Raw genomic sequence first — 19,008 nt, 5'->3', positions numbered from 1 at the left:
TTTTTTAAGCACCATGTATTTATTTTGTTACAATATAAAAAAAGGATTGAATACAACAGTGAAGTGCACTTAAGTTCAATTCAAAGAAAGCACAATCATATCATAAGTTTGCATTTTCATGCATATAATTTCAGTTCTATAAAATATATCTAGATAAGTTTAGTGTTTTAAAGTTCAAATAATCGAAATTATGATGAATAACACAATCTAATTACACTACATATGGTTGGTTTTTAGAGAGCCACAAGAACGGGTGATGAGAATCGATCACAAAATTCTTGGAACCGGGAAGGGAGCTCTAAGCCTCTAACCGCTTGAGCTATACCAAACTCTCATAATTAATTAAACTTCAATTTTCTCACCTTTATTGATTAATATGGACTTGTATGGTAAACATTGTCAATGATATAACACCCTGCACTCTGTATGATCTTACCTTTTTTTTTTTTTTGTTATATTCCAATATGACAACTTGACAAGTGCTCTAAAATCACACTATTTAAAAAAGCTACCAAACCTTAATCACCACTATATATATTAATATTTTGTTAATCCGGATTTTGATTTGATAACGAGTTCAATAATTTTTTTATATTTCAATGATCTTTAAAATGTTGTCAATTCGCTGAAAGTGATACTACTAATCTACTACAGTAGATAAATTGGAATAATAATGTAGTCCATGTATCATGTAGTATTGGGTTCGATTTCGACTTTATGCGACATTTGGGACCATAACCGAATTTATCCATAGTAGTAGCCTAGTAGGCATCTAACATGAATAGACTAGTTTCTTTGGAATTTTTTTATTTTATTTTATATATATATATATATATATATATTGTGGTGGTGTGTCGATTAAAGTTTTAGAGCTGTTATCAAAAATTGATGTCGAATTTCATCTACATTATGTACCAATTTGTGAGTTGTGACTATCCTTGCATTAGAAAAATAACTGTGCATATTCTTCTTTCTTTGAGTTAATATACCATCAATCTATAAAATATGAAAAAAAAAGAGTATGTTGTTGACATTGTTAAAACGTTACAAATTGACATAATATAACTACATATAATATAAATTCATAATTTAGCGAGACTTTTAGAAAAATGATTTTGACACTCCTAAAGAACAATTTTATGCGTTACATGGCCTATCTGCAAAGGAGACTGTCAAAATTTCTTTTAGACTAGGATTACCAATATCCAGACTTCGTTTGAATAGAATAAAATGGAAGGAAAAGAAGGGAAGGGAAAGGGAGGGGGGACAAACTCTCTTGTTTGGGTAAAGAATTGAAGAAAGGAAAGGAAATGAGAAGGAGGCATCCATTTTTCCTCTCTCTTTGATAAGTATAATCGCTCCAAAATTAAAGAGATTTGGAGGGAAAATGGAGTTCACCTCCCCTCCCTTTCTTTCCCTTTCCCTTTCCCTTCCTCCTATTTCCCTCCCCTTTCTTTCCATCATTATTTGCTATCCAAACATAGCGCAAATGTCCATTATTTGGTGGCTTGGTGCATATCAGGCACTCTTATAATTCTTTTGTACATGGGCCCGTGCCACATCCATGCCCTCAATTGCCCCACTTACGGCCTGATTTGTATGCAGGCTGATGCACTACTGTTAGCGTTACCAGAGAAAACATAGTTTACAACTCAAACATCAGGAAACTAACACAGTGATTACATCATTTCTTGTTCTGTTGCTGAGAAACATAGGGATTAAGGTCGTTGGTATGGATCATGTTTTGGTTACTGCTGGTTACAAGGCAATCTTAGGGCCTGATTTGATAGAGAATTTACCATATACACCGACATTAATGTCCAAAGCATAAAAACTTACCGCGTATACCAAGAATTTCTGCAAGACTTCCTGCAGTCCCTTTACCTCTTTATTGCAAGAGAGAGGCAGATCAAGGTGCTCTCATATAGATATTAACCATTATACAGAACTAGTTCATGGAAGTATAAAAGAAGATTATGGTCATATGGAGGCCTGCTTTCATTGCTTCGAGTATTTGCCTCATTTTTAACTAGCAAATGTACTCACCAGGAATTCTTTTAAATTAAACATCAATCCTATCCAAGCTCTATACATATAATCCGTAATTCCATATTCTGTAATTCACAGCTTATTATTTTACAATTTTCCCATAACAATACAGAAAAACAATTACAACTTACAATTTTCCTATAATGAGTTTATCATATCAAACCGCACCAAAGTCTTATTGATGCATATTTTAATTTTGCAAAGTTCTTAAATAAAGAGAAAAAAAAAATGCAGGAAATGCATGTTAATGCAGATGTATAATGTAGCAACCATTTAATCACCCTAACAAACAGCAACGGCGGTTTTGCTTCAGCTCTGCATGACTGCAATAGATAGACCCCAAAAAGAGAGATTAAAGTGTTTACCTATCACAACACTTAAAAAATTAGGAGAGTAATAAACTCGCAGTCCTTGAACAATTCCCTGTAGGCAAGTTGATTTAATGAATGCAAGGAAAATAATAACAGCAAATCAATAAACATTTCATTCCACTACCCTCAATATAGAGAAATAACACTGATGTCAAAGAAACTTGTGAAGATGATGCATTTATCTTATTTCTAAATTGGAGAAAAAAGAAGAATTATGGGTATTGGCATTCAGAGGACGAGATACAATTTATTTAGTTTGAAGATCTACCCCTGCTTTGGACCTCCCCTCTCCTCTCTAAAGAGTTTGGCAGAAAGGTATAGACACTTAATGCAGGGAATTTTACAATATATCTCGCATGGCCCAAAAAATTTTCTTTGTTATTATACAACAGGCAAGGCTAGCCATAGTTCGAGTCTTTGACTTAATCAGAGATGACACAATCACAATGCCATGTAAAATGAGTACCCCTGAATTTAGCAAAATGAGTTTGTGACCACTTTGTTATCATACAACAGGCAAGGCTAGCCTTAGTTCGAGTCTTTGACTTTATCGGAGATGATACAATCACAATGCTATGTAAATTGAGTACCCCTAAATTGACTCATACAGTGGTTGCATATTCATTTTGCTAATTTATTATCAATAATATTCACAGCATCCTGGAATTCACTAGATCTACAGCCAACCTTACTGATTGAGGACTTATCAATTCCAAAACTACGCTTTCTGCAATAAAATCTTTCACCAACTTCTTGACAGAGAAGTATACATAACAACTTAACTTAGTGGGAAGCAGTGAGGAGACAGCACAAATTTTATACATGGATCTTTTGCAAATAAGTGATATAAAGTACCTTTTAAAAATAATCAAAGTCATAGGCCAAACCATGGCACCTGCCACTTAAGATGGATGACAAAGCACATTGAAATGTCTAGTCATCTACAGCTTTATCCATCAAAATGTGTTTCCCGCGAGCTTTCTGAACCTGCAGACAATTGAGGTCACAGACAATTGATACTTAACATCACGTAAGGCAAAAACATCAGCTGCACTTATATAAACTTGCTGATTTTGTGTTAATGACTTTAAAGTTCAGTACCTCCTTTTCCCATCCATGTTTGACTGCAACGATGGCCAGAAGCAATATCTGTATCACACTCCCACCAAGCATTCCAGCCCAGATTCCCTGATTATTTGGAAGGGAAGAAAAGAAAAAATAAAGGGACATTGTCAGTCATCACAGATATAATAATCTAATCAGAAAATGATTTATCCTTATCTCTCATATCATCCAAGAATAAAGTTGATGAACGAGGAATTGGTGTGACCAAAGTAGTGTATGTGAGAGTAAAGTAGTGGTCCCTTATGCCATTTACAGTATGGACTACAGAGCAAACTCAATGGGACATTCAAAAAAGGAATATGAGGCAAATCCAGTGGGACGGAAAGAGTACCGTTCAAAGCTGGAGATTGGTTGATGCTAAAATTTTGACAACGTAGGAGATAGGAGTGCATAAAAAGCTTAAGTTACACTTAGACTAGACCAGGGGGAAAGGGCACTGTGGGTGTGCATAATGAGTCTATTAGAAGTAGCTTAAGGAAGAGGCCAGAGAGTTTGTTAGAGGTGATAGAGGGAAAGGACGTCAGAATGGTACAGATAGAGGATATCAGGGAGGAAAACGAGAGTACTGTTAGGTTTATATTGCTTTAGCTTGTAGTTGAGAGTGTCCATCCACTCAAAGGACTGGGTTTAGGCTGTAATTCTCCTTAGTGATTATTTAATTGCATTAATACAACCACCAGATTCCCCTTAATCCTGTTCTTCCTCACGTCTAAAATTTCAAGTTTCCAGTTTATTACAACTTACCATGTATCCAAAGTTTAGCACCCGTCCTATAAAAATCCCAAGAGGGAAGCCCACCAAGTAGTAGCTTCCAATGTTTATATATGCTGCCAATGCTTGCCAACCTGATCCAACTGCAACACCTGAGGAAAATCATTGAATCTGTTAGATGATGAAAACAAGACAGTCTGTTCAAAACATTTTTCCAATAAATATAAACAAATCACCCAAAAGAACTGGAGGGATGCTATTCAGGAAAATGGTGGAAGCCAGCAGATATGCTAACTTGCGGACAACAGAGATCACGGATATATTAGGTGTAAAAATCATTGCTAGTCTGTCAGGGATGGTTAAGACCAGTGAGAAGAATAGCAGTCCAATGACTAAAGATGTCAGCATACACACTTTGGCTGCAAACTTGGCACCACTGACATTTCCTGCTCCCAACTCAATGGCTACTCGAACGCTGTACACCAAGAATGAAATAATTCAGAACTTGACATTACATTTTCTATAGTCAATATTAAAACAAGAACATTGAAAATGTGAAGAAGTTACCCAGTGGCAGCAAGAATTCCAAGAGGAACCATAGACTCCCAGCCATACAGAGTCACACTGTCAATGAGAATTCATCAAACCTAATTAGGCGAGCAATTTTGGATATAATACTCCATCCAATCCATATTACCTGACCCCTTAATAATTTTTTAATTTTTCATTCCACATAAGAATAAGTATTTATAAAAATTTAATACTTCGTATTAATTTCCATCCTAGGATAACAACTAAATTAAAAACTAGTCAGTTTGGGATACAAATTGCAACGACGACATGACTTCATCAACAATTGGAGAAGCTGATTAGGCTAATGATAAGCATTAAGCAAAACAATAACAAGGATCCATGTCCAACCATATAGAGAGAGCATCAACATCAACATGTGAGCTTCCAGCATCCCCAGACGCTATAACCAGCAACCGATAATAGACATTCTCCAATCTACAACACGTTGAAAATAATGGAAAAGATCATATTTATTATTTGCTCAAATAACACCTGCATAAAGAACATAACATTAATAAAATCGTTTCATCGATAGATTTAAATCAACTAATAAGAGTTAACTCATTAACATAAGTGAAGTTAATTATATCAGTCAAGGCTAGCATAACTAACTAGAAATAATATCCAGAAGAGCTAAATAATAGGCCGAAATTAGAAAAGTAAAACATGAGTCAAAATACCTACAGGACCATGACACCAGAAGCCAAGGCAAGTTTGAAGAAGTCCCACAAATCAGTAAAAGCAAGCCATGAGAAACCATTCCATGTCTTAGGGCACCCACCATAAACAACATACCCATACATGATTAAAACTGAGAGCCACCATGAGAAATCAAGAGTAAGTGCAGTCCCAACTATACCAACGCCAAGCTTATAAACAAAAAGCCAGCTAATAATGGCATGAACTCCCAGAGCCACAGCAGAAGACCAAGCAATGATAGCCATTTTTAGTTGACTCTGCAAAAATCTCTGAAATGAGAACTGAAATACAAAGCTCAGGTGCATGGGGATCAACCATCTTGCCACTACGCCAGTTCGTTCTGCCACTTCAGCTGATTGGCCAAGAATCTTCAGTAGAGGTGCGGCAAATATGAACATAGGAAGCAAAAGAATTGCACAAAAAGAGAGAACTACACATGAGCGCTGCACGTAGATGCCTAGCATGTGGTGTTGTCTAGCACCATAGGCTTGTCCACATAATGTCTCCAATGCAGTTGCCATTCCTATCTGAACACCATAAATCAATTTTAAAAAGTTAATAGAGACCTTACTTCCCTATCTTACATAAGCTCCGATAACATCTTAATGTTGTTGTTGCCCCAAGAGTAATCCTCAATCCCTGTACCCTCCGCATGCCCCATATTTGTGTAACACAAATATGGATATGGTTTATTATAAGGTCGTGACCATTTTCACATGCTATAAATTCAAATTTTACTTTGAACAACAATGCTAGAATAGTAAACCAACTTTTGCTATTAATAACAAAGTGACAGGGAAAAAAAATCCCCTCAACAACTCTCTAACTAATATTTATCTTCATGTTTATACAACATTAATATCTCCATTATTACAAAAATGGTTACTATAGGAGTCAAAGATGTTGTATACTCCTTATGAGAGAAACAACTCATAATTGCTATTAGAGATATATATTTTTACCTTTATAATCCAAGGTTTATGTACTGTAGTAGATATTGAAAGATTATAGATGAAAATAAACTGGGCAGATGTGAACAACTCAAAATAAATCTAATTTACACACAAGATCATCATAGTTATAAAAACCTTTACCATCAAAAAAACAAAATAAGAGTCACTAATTAACCTGCAATCACCTACAATTGGCATCATCAACCTACATGCAAAAAACACCCTCTATTTAGAGCATAAACCTCCTTAAGCACCCACATATAGACCTTAAATATACATAATTTCCTTTAAAATAAATACCCATTGAATAGAAACCTATATAATACAGAACTCTTCTCCATCATATGTAGTTGTGGACGTCAACTAGCTTAGCAGGCAAGGTAAAATTATACAAGTATGTGGTAGTCGTGATACCCAAAACCCAGGATTGAATAACGTTCAAGATGTAAAATCGAATCTTGTCAACATCATTGCTCTTTATCACTCTCTACTCACTACACAAATCAACTAAAAAGTAAAAATCCTTAAACATTTCAATAAACCCAACAAATCCCACTTACTAAATTTAATCAAAATCAATACAAAACCCTGAAATGCAGCAATGTTATCAAATTAAACGACAAATAAATAAAGAGAAAGTAATCATACCAAGAAACCAAAGCTAATGGAGATAAGAAAGGTGGTAGCAATGGAAAAAGCAGCAAGATCAAGGTCACTCAAATGACCAGCCAAAGATTGGGTGATAACAGTAAGAGAAAACATTGCAAAACGGCAAAATATTGAAGGCCCAGCAATCCTCCATATCTTTTTGAGCTCTTCCCAAGTCTTTTGCTCTCCTCCAATCAAATCATCTGTATTTGTGATTCTTCCATCAATCATATTGTTGGGGTTATTGGGGTGGAGCAACAATGGGTGTTGTTGCTCCTCTCTCATTGTTTGAAATCTAGGATTTTGTCAAATTTCTAACATCATTTATGAGTTTTGTTTGTTGCTTCAACAAATGGGCATTTAGTTTATCAGTTTTTGCGAATCAAGTGGCGGGTTCCGTGGCCTTCTTTTCGTTTACAAAATTTTGTAATATAGTGTTCTAGTGTTTTTTTGGACTTATTTCAGCTTTGCTAGGTTTCACTAGTGAGTGTAAGTGTTTTTGTACTCAATGTCTGGTTCGGTTCGGGTCGGGCATAGTGATGTCGGGTCGTGTTTAATAATTGTTTCATGTTAAATTATTGAGTCCATACAAGTCGAAATCTATATTTGATCTTTTCAAGTCGGTTTCGAATTGAGTAAGTCAAATCAGTTTTTAACCCCTCTACGTCTTACAGTTCAATATACTGAAGCAATTTATCTACAAAAAACTAGGGCTCATCACTCTTCCTATAATGTATTTTTCTAAGTTGAGGTGATAAAAGTCAACCAAGCCTCTAAGTTAATTGACCTTCAGTTTGTCGTCATATGAAGAGAATCTAAGTATACCAATTTCATTACCAAATCTGTGTTGCTCACTGATTAAAACATGTTTTTGATTGTTCATATTCAATAGCCTAGATCTATGTTTTCAACAACCAGAAAAGAAAAAAGAGAGAACCAATATTAAATGAATTTAGAGGCCTTTAATATCCAGAAGTTAAATCAGGTTGATTTTGGTTCTCTCAACATCGAATAATCTAGTTTTGATTATTATGAGTTAGTTATTATACTAAATAGAAGAAAGATGATGTAGATAAACAGCATTATACATTCATTCAACAATGAACAGAAATGATTTCCATCTACTTAAATTTACAAAATTGGAAGCTGTACCGCTACAAATGTCACTAGAGCCACAAAGTTGCAGGCAAGAAATCAGATGTCCCTTAATTCTCCTAACCTAAGAACAACAATTAGTCAGCTTCTCTAATTCCAATATTCTTCCCCCCAAAGTAGCAACTTCAGCTCCTTTATACTTCCCTGGTAGACTAATGAGAATCACTAGAATCTGCACGAAGAATTTTCAGGTATTTGACCGGTCAAAAGGAACACGGACAAAGAGCCTTCCATGCAAGCTAACAACAGCAGAAGTATGTAGTGGATCTATCCTCACCGGAAAGATGACAATCTGAAAGCCATCAACCACACGGAATTAGTCAGATTATAACACATTTTCTTCTACCTCCTATCCCACTCGCTCTTGCAATCAGGCAAAAGACTGAGCTTAGGCTTAAGTGTAAGAAATGCAACCAAGTTCATTAGACCACTAATCTCTTTTCATCTGTCTATACATGAGTGGCCGTTCCTGAATCTCATTTCATGATTCTCTGACATGATAAGAGACAAAATACATCTAAGACTTGATAACATAAACCCACCATTTAAGCCAGCACATAACGAAGCGGCGATGAGGCTAAATGATAAAACCATAAGATTAAATTGTCCAATGACATCACTAAATGATGATTTTTACAAGCATGTCATGAGCAGAAAGATCTAATAATATGCAGGTTCTGGAAAAGCATGCTTTGAGGATGATCTAATGAACCTGTAATACAAAGCACAGAACCACCCAAAATCAAACTCAGGGGTTATTGCAATTTACCTTCCTAAACGGGGTGATGCCCCAGGGATTGTCAAGCTGCTCAGGCTGACCAGTGATGACCAGACGACCAGCAGGATCAGACTGAACGCGGACCTGAAGCATTAAGAGACAGAAAGAAGGTGAAGTGCATTTCATCAATTTAAATCAAGAGGCACACCTTTTGAATAATATGCAAGATAAGTGCACTGATCAGGGTTATCCTGACATTGCATCTCATGAACCAAGCAACATGGGAATCCTTTTAGACAAAAGACATCAGATAAAGGAGGCCCTTTAATGAAACAACAATATTAGGGAATGCCAACAAGCATTTATTGATGTATAAATGATGAACAAAATTTAGATACCATACAGAACATGGAGATTGGAGATAACATTGCGAGGCCATAGCAGCCCAAGAAGCCCCAATCTTTTCACCAAATGTACAGATGAAACTTGAATGCCTGCCTATGTGTTAAATTTGAACTTTATTTCATAACTACTCTCTCTAACGTAGATATCTTATATACTACAATACTTAGTACCACATAAAACTTCATAACTGCACTTCAAAACTGAGCAGTCTCCCAATTCTTTCCCTACATTGATCCGCCTAATTGACCATTGTAAAGTACAACCTATGATGCCCACATACCTAGCAACATAAACCTATCATGTATATATGATAAATATTTTTGTGATGAAAAAATAGCATCATCCAAGCAACCATATGAATTCTAGAGGTCCAAAAAAGAGAGTTTCATGTTTAGTAAGCACTATAGCAATGCTGTACCATACCAAGATATTTTAATTAGTAAAAATATTTTCAATCAGAAAGTGAAAACCTATCTGCAAAACAGTACCTTTTCATAAACAAGAGACTGGAAGACTAAACAGAGGCATATCTTTTCATGGAGAACAGGGATACAAGAAAAAGAGAACATCTAGCCAGAGGATTAAAAGGAACACATAATCTCATTCTACAAGGGAGAAATACAGTACCTCCTCTCGAAGAAGCCCGGGAACTAAGGCATAAACCTCAAAACAATCTTTCTGCAAGAGAAGAGGAAGAAATACAAACCAAACCATCATCAGCAACAAGACACATTTGCTTGAAGGGGAAGAAAGTTACAACTGAGTTATGTAGGAACTAGGAACCAGTCTTAGAAACTCACACTTTCTCTGACATTGATTTTCACCCAATCAGCTGGGGGGCCGGCATCCAGAACTGTTGGCACCGTCCTGAAATTAAGAGGGAAATGTGATACATAAGTCAGGTGAGTTTGGAAAACACTTTATACAAATATTCTAGCCATAAGCTTTCTTTCCTAAGTTTTTGCAGCTGGTTTCTTTAATTTTTTATTTCATTAATTGTTATATAACATGTAGCATTTAAAGTTGTTACAAGAGACCGGAAGACTAGACAGAGGCATATCTTTTCATATTTTGTTTGGTTTAGCCAGAAAGGATATACAAATGCTATGCTCAATCATGTCTTCTTATTTTATAGGGTCTTCTGTGTTTGTATGTGTTGGGGAGGGGGGCCAAAAGGGGTCTAAGAGGAGAGGGGAATCTAAGAATCTCAACTGTTTGTTTGCTTCAGGCATCTCATTTTCTGCAAGCTCTTGATTACTTGGTTTCTTCTGCTTTACACCTGCATCACATAATCATGCAAACATATCAGCAACGATTTCGGTTAAACGCATACATAAAAAGCATGATAAGATACAGCAATATACCAATGTTTTTCAGATGCTTTTCACGCTTTTGTGAAGAATTGGTGCCCTTATCCTGCAAGCAGAAAGCATTTAATGAAATCTCAGGAGAATGAAGATGAACAGATTATCAAATTCAAAAATTCATTAAGATAGATTCAAAAAAGAAGAAACAAAACTTCCTCCCCCTACAAAACACAAAATTCATCACCATCCCCATGATCCCATATGCTTAGAGCCTCCTCCACCAACCCAGGCTGCCATCTAATACCACCAGTGCTACACATGCTCCTCCTCCTGTCATCACCCATTCCCCTTGCCAAGATTCTCTACCCTTGTTAGCCTTAATCAAGAAAACAAAAAGCCTTTTGCCAGTTATCGCATTCTGACAGCAAGAGGTGAGCCATTGTCAGTGCATTCGACAAGATTAGGAATGTAACAGAACTGAGCCAGCTCAGGGGACTCTTCAACTCTGCTTGGTTGAGCACAAGCAGTCCAGCAAAGCCAAATCTCTAAAATGGATGAGGCTAAGCTCAGTCAGGTTCAGGTCAGCTTGCAAGTAATTTAGTAAATATTTGCAGTATAATTTTATATGGTAAAATTTTGATTTCTTTCTTTGATGTCTATCACGTCATTATTATTTCTAATAAAAAAAATCAAAATCAAGAGCCAAACCTCAAGTTCACAAGCTTGGCGAGCACTAAATCCCCACTTAGCATTTTTACACCTCTAGACAAGATTAATAGGAGGAAACAAAGGGAAAAAAAAAAGAAGGGGAGTTAATATTGTAAGGAAAAGGGCCTTAGGGGTCTTTGGAACAAGCAACTCTGAAATCAACAACTACAAGTTTAAGAGATGGGGCTGAGAAAGAAAGCACAAAAGGGGAAGAGTTTTAATGTTCCATGAATTAAATCTAGGCGACGGAATGGGCAATGGCTTTGTTCCGTAGACAAATAGGCAAGAACTAAGAAGAGGAACAGTGACAAAGGAGGGAGGAGAATACAACAGATCATTGAGAGAAGGTAAAGGGAAAGGACGGTTTTTTAAATATTCTTTTTCCCCTATTCCCTTCTTGTCCAACATATCACATTGCTCAGCTATAATACAATTATACCGTTAGATGGAAGATTCTCACAATACTTCTTATATACAGTATCTCTAATCTATTGCCTACTAAATCCTAAAATGTGCCATAGTCTGTACCACATGTCAATTCTTATGCATATACACCAAACGATGCTAAGTATTATAAAGCCAATTCTCCACCATTGTATACCTTAATAATGGGCTCCCCTACTTCTCCCAATCCAATGTCCCGCTGAGCATGCCAACCCTGCATTGCACGAGCAGCAGCATCCCTCCTCACCCTTCCTGAACTGGCTTGGTAAGCATTTCCCTAAAACGGAGATTCAACACATCAGAATTTTGCACCATATCATTAGTAAAGCTAACAACAGCAGTCTTAGTCCCAAGATGATTTGGAGTCGGCTAACATGAATCGTCATAAGGAACTGTCCACCAAAAAATGGAAGAAAGGTGCAAAAGAGATACTCCATTCCTTTTAGTTTGTCCCATAATCCTCTTTGGGATGTCCCTTTGAGATTGCTCCATTACCTTATGTCTTATGTCATAATTTTTCCCAGTTGCAACCCCTCTTGCCCTATCCCTCTCTATCTTCATCAACCCCACTTGCAACCCCATGTGCACAATATTACCTTGCTTCTCAAAAAAGTGAACTTTGCTCTATGCAGCAATCAAAAAGGGACAACGCAGGGAGTAAAATGAAAGTGGACGAAAGATTTTAAAAATATATATATAGTGAGCAAAAATAATGAGGACAGCGTAAGGTGAAACCCAAAAAGAGGATATTAAAATAAAAATTTTATAAAGTTTTATAAAGGAGGACTAAGGAGTAATTAAAAATAAAAAATAAACAAGTTTAACAAGAGTAAATACACATAAAAAGTTTGATTAAACTTAACAAAGAAAAATAAACAGAGTTTGCAAAACACAATGGACTTAGGTAAAAGAAACGAAGGTAGTACATTTAAATTATAGAATTTTTCCCTCTAATCCGTCCTATCCAACACCATATTTCCCAATCTCCAAAAGGTTCATATCATTCTCAATCACCCTCCTCCAAGTTTTCTTAGGTCTTCCTCTACCCCCTCACGATTCCATCACTTTGTCATTCTCCTTACCTAAGCCTCACTTGATCTCCGTCTTACATGGACAAGCCATCTTAGGCGACACTCCCTCATCTTGTTCTCAATAAAAATAAATCACAAAAAAATTGTTACACTAAATTCAATAAAAATGTAAGCAATAGATAGTTGCAGCAATTCCCACACAAATAACAAAAGACCATATGACGTGTCCTTAACATGGTTTGCTGGCTGTCTTTAATGTGAGATTTGAGACCAAACAAATCACGGAATCTGATGAAGTATTCCCCCTCCTTATCTTCGATCCATGTTCTTTAGAGTGAGGAAGGATCCAGAACGATTTTCCAAATTTCCACCACTAACCTTTACCCGATAAATAAAAAGGCACAAGACTACAGTAGTTTTTTTTCTAAAAAAATACAATGCCAAAAGCTTGACATTTTTCGGTTTTCCCATCTCATCTTGCTTGCTGCGCGACAGAAAATTCTTAGACCACCTTCTACCAGATATCGAACAAAGAATATAATAGCATCTACTTATCATGCTTAGATTGCTTCAGAAACGCAATAAAGGGGGAAAGAAAAAAAAAACTAATGCAATTTGAATGAGAGCTTAGTGTAGAGGCCACCAAGGATGCACGTTTACGGCAGTCTTTGGCCGTTACCCGTACCGGGGACGTCTCGGGGATGGATACGGCTCAGATACGTCCCCAAGGTGTCCGCTTAGTTTTGGGTACGGCGTGGCTTTTTGGATGCGGCTGATGGTAGTTTTGGGGACGTTTCAGGGACATTTGGTCAAGATTTTGACGTCCTCAACCCAAATCAAGCCCAGCCAATTAGGAAAAAAAAAAAACCCATTAAACTTACCTGATTCACGATTAAACTGTACCCTAAAATTGGAGGGTAGAAGGAAGCAGATTCAGCTGACACCAGTGACCAGAGACCACCTGCAACCCACTCCGACACCGGAGACCGGCGAAGCTTCCCATTTAGCTGAAAGTTCTACCTACTACTTGTACTTCTACAGTTCATGCGTTTTTTTTTTACTTCTCACTTTCTCTGTCTTCAGTTCTTGAGCTGTAAAGCCCTTTTCTTTTTGTTTTTAGTTTAATTTTCTCTGTGCCTTCTACAGTTTTCTCAGCTTCTCTTCATTTTTTAATTCCCTGTGTCTTCGACACTTCGAGATGCTGATTAGTGATTTCCATTTATTTTTTTTTTTTTGTTTCTTTTAAATGTGATGCAATAATCATGGAGTATTTGAGTTATTTTTTTAATTTTCTCTTTCGACACAGACCACACAGTAGCAGTCTGGGACTTTGGGCAATAGGGGTATTTTGTTTTTACTTTTTTATTTCATTTTTTTTAAAACAATTTTTATTTCGTTTTTTTTAAATTCGTTTTTCGTTTTTAATGGCTATGTGTTTTATCATTTTATGGAATTATTTTCTTTCAATTTGTGTTGTACAGATTTTTTGTAGAAATTTTATAAATTCTATATTCTACAAAGAAAAAATGTTGCCGTACCCGTTTCTTGAAATTTTGTTTTTGCCGTACCCGTTTCTTGAAATTTTGTTTTTGCCGTATCCCGTCCCCGTCCTCGTACCCGTTTTGTACCCATATCCGTTTCTATGCAACCTAGGAGGCCACTCTAGCACTAAAGGCCAGGAGCAAACCCAGGAAACTGTAACATGCAAAAGATTGCAGAGATCCCTACTCAAGAAAAAGCCACTCTGGTTGTACATGCAATGTAACAAAAGCCAACAGAAGATCACCTAATTTCCAAAATTATCCTATTTTCAAATTCCGGTGATGGAATGTGCTAATAGAAAGCATCACAGAGCTTTCAGAAAACGGTAAATCAATATTTATGTATCACATTAGGACATAAAGAACTATAACTTTTTTTTTAGGGTGGGGGGGGGGGGGTGTGTGGAAGGTTATAGATTTTTTTCCTTTTACCCTTTTTGGGTTTTTAGGGATAAATAGCCTATACTACAACCTAGGACCAATCAATCAAAGCCTTAATCCCATAAGTGGCATGAAAATAAGAGCTGAATACAAAATTTATCTTTTTGTTCTCACGTGCCATCTTTCCATCTAAGACTACCCGGAGACTGACATGTAAAGGAGATACACATTTAGATTTTCTATGATTTCCCTTCCAAGTAAGTTTTGTCATAGAGATTGCTCCTGTTGAGGATAGTTGGGATGAAAAAGAAAGCTAAGGCACCTATGCACCAAAAAGTTAAAAAAAAAAAAAAATGAAAGAGAAAAAATTAAAAAAAAAGAGAAGAGAAGAAAAGGGAAAAAAAAAAAAAAAAAAAAAAAAAAAAAACATAGAAAGCCCAATAAGAGGCTTTACAAATATTGTCAGAATGATTAGCACAGAGTCTAGGATCATAAGATCCAAATAAAAAGACTTAGCAATATATAGACTGAATTCATAGCCACTTGATCAAATGCAAAGATTAAAAAAACACACACACGCAAACTACACAACCACTCTTAACAATAATTTTTGTAAACTTGAAGTCTACCTCATTTTCAGCAGATGGCTCAAGCATTGGTGCATCAGGAAATTCAAGCTCACCAATTTCTCTTTTGTGTTTTTCATATTCCAGAAGTGCCTGTACAGAGAGCAAAAGCAACAATAAATCCATTAAACCTCTGGTATATTGTACAGCAGCTAAAACAGCAACATTTTGAGTCAGTAAACCAATTTGTAAATTGTAAATTGTAATTTAAGTATAAAATATGGTTATACTATAGGCTTGCACCACAAGAATTTCAGTTTAAGTATAAGAGTTAATTAAATCCTTCTTTGCTGCGGGGAAAGTTTTCTACCTCTAGCTTTGAGACTTAATTGGTTCAACAAGAGGGTACCCAATTACACACTCAATTTCAGAACGCTAACCGTGTATAAGTTCATCCTTGACAAGTTGACAACAAATCCGCAATTAATTTTATACTACGCAATATACATCTGAGTTCGCACTTCGCACAATACAGTAAATCACAGAAGTATAGCACACAAGAAGAAACAATAAAAAGTAGACCCATTGCCATATCCTTGTACATAGGCATTACCTTCTCATAGAAAATTCGAAATGTCCAAGAAACTGTAGTGCAGGTCCTGAAACAAGAAAGAAAATGATTTATATAGGTTATATGTAGAGAAATAACAGAAGAATAATATGCCTGACGTTATACAAATTCAAGTCTCCCAACAGAAAGTCCAATATAAAATGCAGTTTATTCACTTTAAAAACTGTTATCTTCTGACTTTTCTAGCACATACAAGCAAAAAATTGATAAACAAGACATTTCTTACTTGGGCGGATGGAAAGATTCTCCAACTTGCCGCCACAGCTTGTATGTGGTTACCTGTGAAAGAAATGGCAATAACTTTTACAAAATTTTCTATATCAATCCTTTGTTCATGAAAGAGGATATCTGGTTTAAGTTAACTAGGAATATGAAATCAACCAATAGATCTACATTCACCTTATGCCATTACAAACAAACAAGTGCTTACAAACCCTTGCACTTACATTAAAGCAGAAGCTGAGATAAATGACAATGTTAAACTAACTGGGCATAGGGGTTTAAATTTTGGTAAAGGTTACAATTATGGACACGGTTGTGTAACATAGATTCATACTTTGTAGTAGTGTCAAGCAAAGAGTTGAAATAAATGCTGCGTGATTTTCACATTTGTTGTCAGGCTGTTTTAGCCTGTGATAGGCCTGTACCAACCTATACAACTCTAAATTGGCTGCACATCAGTTCTGTAGGTTATGATATGCAATGTTTGTTTCGTTGAGCAATGGAAAAAAAAAATTTAACCACAAATGGCAATACAGGGTCCAGCATATCATTCTTGCACATCAATAATATGATGTAAAATTCATGCATAATATGGGGTACAACAAAGAAAGCATCTAGATCATGCAACACAGCACAAGTAGAAGTATAAGGGGATAACAACTAAAAAAATTTTAGTCTCTAGAGCGGAAAGTTTTGCCAAAGCCTTGAAAAACTAACACATACATGAAACATAACCATTAGCATTTTCTAGGATCTGCACAGTATACTAAGAATGAGAATATATAAGACTTGAAACAAAGAATCTGCAAAAGGAATTATACCCTGTCATATCCACCCAATTGAATCACAGCTCTCCACAACCTAAACAGCAGAGAAATAAGAAATTTCTTTGTCAGCTGACATGTTTCGCAAACTTCATATTTAATAAGCAATAATTAGGCAATTGGAGCGAGAGGCAAACATGAAAGTAAAAGGAGCATACTTAAGGCAATTTAGCGGCTCTCCATAAAACTTGTGGGGCTTAAATTCCATGTATCTTTCCTTATAAAAGGCTTCAAGCTCTTTGATGAACTCAGCTTGTTCTTCTTTAGTCCCGGCCTCCTCATCCTCTTCAATCATCTACAAGTAATTCAAACAAGGGATTGTTTCCTAAACCACATTCGATAATAACAAAACAAAACCAATAATGCCATATACCTTTCCAATTTCCAAGTACTAATAATTGATAATCAATTCAATTTCAAGGATTTAGTTACCTTAAGCCTCTTGACACCATTACTAGAGCGCCCGCCACTGGCATCATGAAACGTTCTTATCAACGGTCTCCCTGAGGAGGACCGAGGCGTAGTAGGGTCCCCACCAACACCATTTTGAGTCTTGTTATCAGATGCTCCACCTGCTTCATGGTCCTCCCCACCGCCGCCACCACCACCACCACGTGCCCTCTTAGACGAGTTTTCGGTCCCATTGACACTCCCATTTCCATTTCCATTTCCATTCATACTTCCATTCCCATTTGCAGGAGGGCTGGTTTGGTTTTGGTCAGGTGAATCACTCTCTTCAAGCTCCGGTTCTTCCTCAGGACCATCATCTACATCCATCTCACACTGACTCCTACCCATTTCTTACTCCTAACAAACAAATAAATAATCACATTAAATTTAAAAAGAAGATTGTTAATCACCCATTACTATACTGTGAACAACAATTCAACCCCAAATCTTTAAATTTAATTGTTATGCACTAATATCATGAACAATTGACCCCCCAAAAGAAGTTTTTACAATTAGGGGTTTAGTGGGTTCAACAAAACCCCCAAATCTGAGAATTTTCTGAGCTTGTTAGTATTAAAAAAAAACGAAGAACCAAAAAAAAAGGAAAACCCTTTTAAGGGGCAACACAAAAAAGAAATTAAGACAACAATTTACCTAAAAGCGAGTAACAATTCCTGGGTTTTTGCGATTCTGAGTTCAATTTCTGGGAAAAGTTTGATTTACCCAGAATTGTTTTGCTCTCAATCTTCTTCTTTGTTCATCAAATAGGAGGAATTAATAGAGAATTGAATCAGGGAAACTGAGTGTGAAATTTTAGTTGAAAAGGCCGGAAAATTGAAATGGATGACGAATTGTAGAGAAATACGTACGAAAATCGGAGTAGTGTAATGCTTCGAAGTTCCAACTATGAGGTCTGGGCATTCGGCAAGGTCGAATATTGCTTTGGAACATTTTGTTCAAAATTGGAAAAATCTTTACCTAAATATAGAATAATATCAATTTATTAAAAAATATTAATAATATGACAATTAATCCATGATGTCATAAATTTCTCAAATGATATAGTATTAATTTAGAGAAGAGAATTTTAGTTTTTATACCCAAAAAAAAAAAAAAAAAAAAATATAAATATTACAGCGCGATAACCACAATATGTGGTCAACTAATACACTAAAACACTAACTAAGTAACCCCTAATCGATCAAGTAAACCCAAATCGATCAAGTAACTCATAACCAAGTAACCCCTAACTGGTCAAGTATCCCTTGACCAAGTGACCCCTAACCAAGTAACCCTTGACCAAGAAACCCGACAGCACGGTGTGGTCAAACACATATAAAACTTTATGTAAATCTTGTTGTATATTTTAGGAAAAAATATGCTTATTAAAAAAATAGCACTTCTTATACAACTACAAAATTAGGTTATACTCGTATTTATTTATAAAGAATGTTAGTCCGTTAGGAGCTAATAGAATAGAGGCCACCTTGCACCCA

The 19,008-nt window shown here is 36.1% G+C and overlaps 2 protein-coding genes across 3 annotated transcripts; both read right to left on the bottom strand.

Annotated features, from left to right (window-relative positions):
- Positions 1–2,024: 2,024 nt before the first annotated feature.
- Positions 2,025–7,543, bottom strand: LOC145614383 (protein DETOXIFICATION 27-like). The gene is made up of 9 exons (XM_081669433.1): positions 7,130–7,543; positions 5,514–6,055; positions 5,178–5,264; positions 4,824–4,880; positions 4,493–4,731; positions 4,290–4,408; positions 3,522–3,608; positions 3,276–3,407; positions 2,025–2,372 (listed from the first exon to the last, which is right to left on the bottom strand). The coding sequence occupies exons 1-8, from the start codon at positions 7,412–7,414 to the stop codon at positions 3,354–3,356; spliced, it is 1,470 nt and encodes a 489-aa protein (XP_081525559.1). The 5' UTR covers positions 7,415–7,543; the 3' UTR covers positions 2,025–2,372; positions 3,276–3,353.
- Positions 7,544–8,182: 639 nt separating this feature from the next.
- LOC145614726 (AT-rich interactive domain-containing protein 5-like) lies at positions 8,183–18,465 on the bottom strand. Of its 2 annotated transcripts, XM_081669796.1 has the most exons (14): positions 18,167–18,465; positions 17,495–17,869; positions 17,221–17,357; positions 17,060–17,099; positions 16,243–16,295; positions 15,999–16,044; positions 15,449–15,538; positions 12,024–12,143; positions 10,772–10,823; positions 10,620–10,686; positions 10,208–10,274; positions 10,035–10,085; positions 9,054–9,146; positions 8,183–8,576 (listed from the first exon to the last, which is right to left on the bottom strand). In XM_081669796.1, exons 2-14 carry the CDS (start codon positions 17,858–17,860, stop codon positions 8,472–8,474), a joined length of 1,287 nt encoding a protein of 428 aa, XP_081525922.1. In that variant the 5' UTR covers positions 17,861–17,869; positions 18,167–18,465; the 3' UTR covers positions 8,183–8,471. The 2 variants fall into 2 exon arrangements, with proteins under 2 accessions (XP_081525922.1, XP_081525923.1); XM_081669797.1 differs by lacking the exon at positions 12,024–12,143 and having other exon boundaries at positions 18,167–18,464.
- Between the last annotated feature and the right edge of the window lie 543 nt (positions 18,466–19,008).

Source organism: Chenopodium album, chromosome 25 (genome assembly GCF_948465745.1).
Source record: "Chenopodium album chromosome 25, dcCheAlbu1.1, whole genome shotgun sequence".
In the NCBI taxonomy this organism is placed as follows: Eukaryota; Viridiplantae; Streptophyta; class Magnoliopsida; order Caryophyllales; family Amaranthaceae; genus Chenopodium; species Chenopodium album.
The sequence above is the reverse complement of the archived record's forward strand: the minus strand, read 5'-3'. Positions and strand labels throughout refer to the sequence as shown.

What these genes read in the sequence shown, in the direction of transcription:
- LOC145614383 (XM_081669433.1), bottom strand. Translation starts at nt 7,414, where the DNA reads ATGAGAGAGGAGCAACAACACCCATTGTTGCTCCACCCCAATAACCCC. An exon ending in CCATTAGCTTTGGTTTCTTG is followed by an intron (nt 6,056 to 7,129) that starts GTATGATTACTT and finishes TATGGTGTTCAG; the next exon opens with ATAGGAATGGCAACTGCATT. An exon ending in TGCTAAACTTTGGATACATG is followed by an intron (nt 3,609 to 4,289) that starts GTAAGTTGTAAT and finishes CCAAATAATCAG; the next exon opens with GGAATCTGGGCTGGAATGCT.
- LOC145614726 (XM_081669796.1), bottom strand. Translation starts at nt 17,860, where the DNA reads ATGGGTAGGAGTCAGTGTGAGATGGATGTAGATGATGGTCCTGAGGAA. An exon ending in AAATCAATGTCAGAGAAAGT is followed by an intron (nt 10,086 to 10,207) that starts GTGAGTTTCTAA and finishes CTTCTCTTGCAG; the next exon opens with AAAGATTGTTTTGAGGTTTA. An exon ending in GCATCACCCCGTTTAGGAAG is followed by an intron (nt 8,577 to 9,053) that starts GTAAATTGCAAT and finishes GATGGCTTTCAG; the next exon opens with ATTGTCATCTTTCCGGTGAG.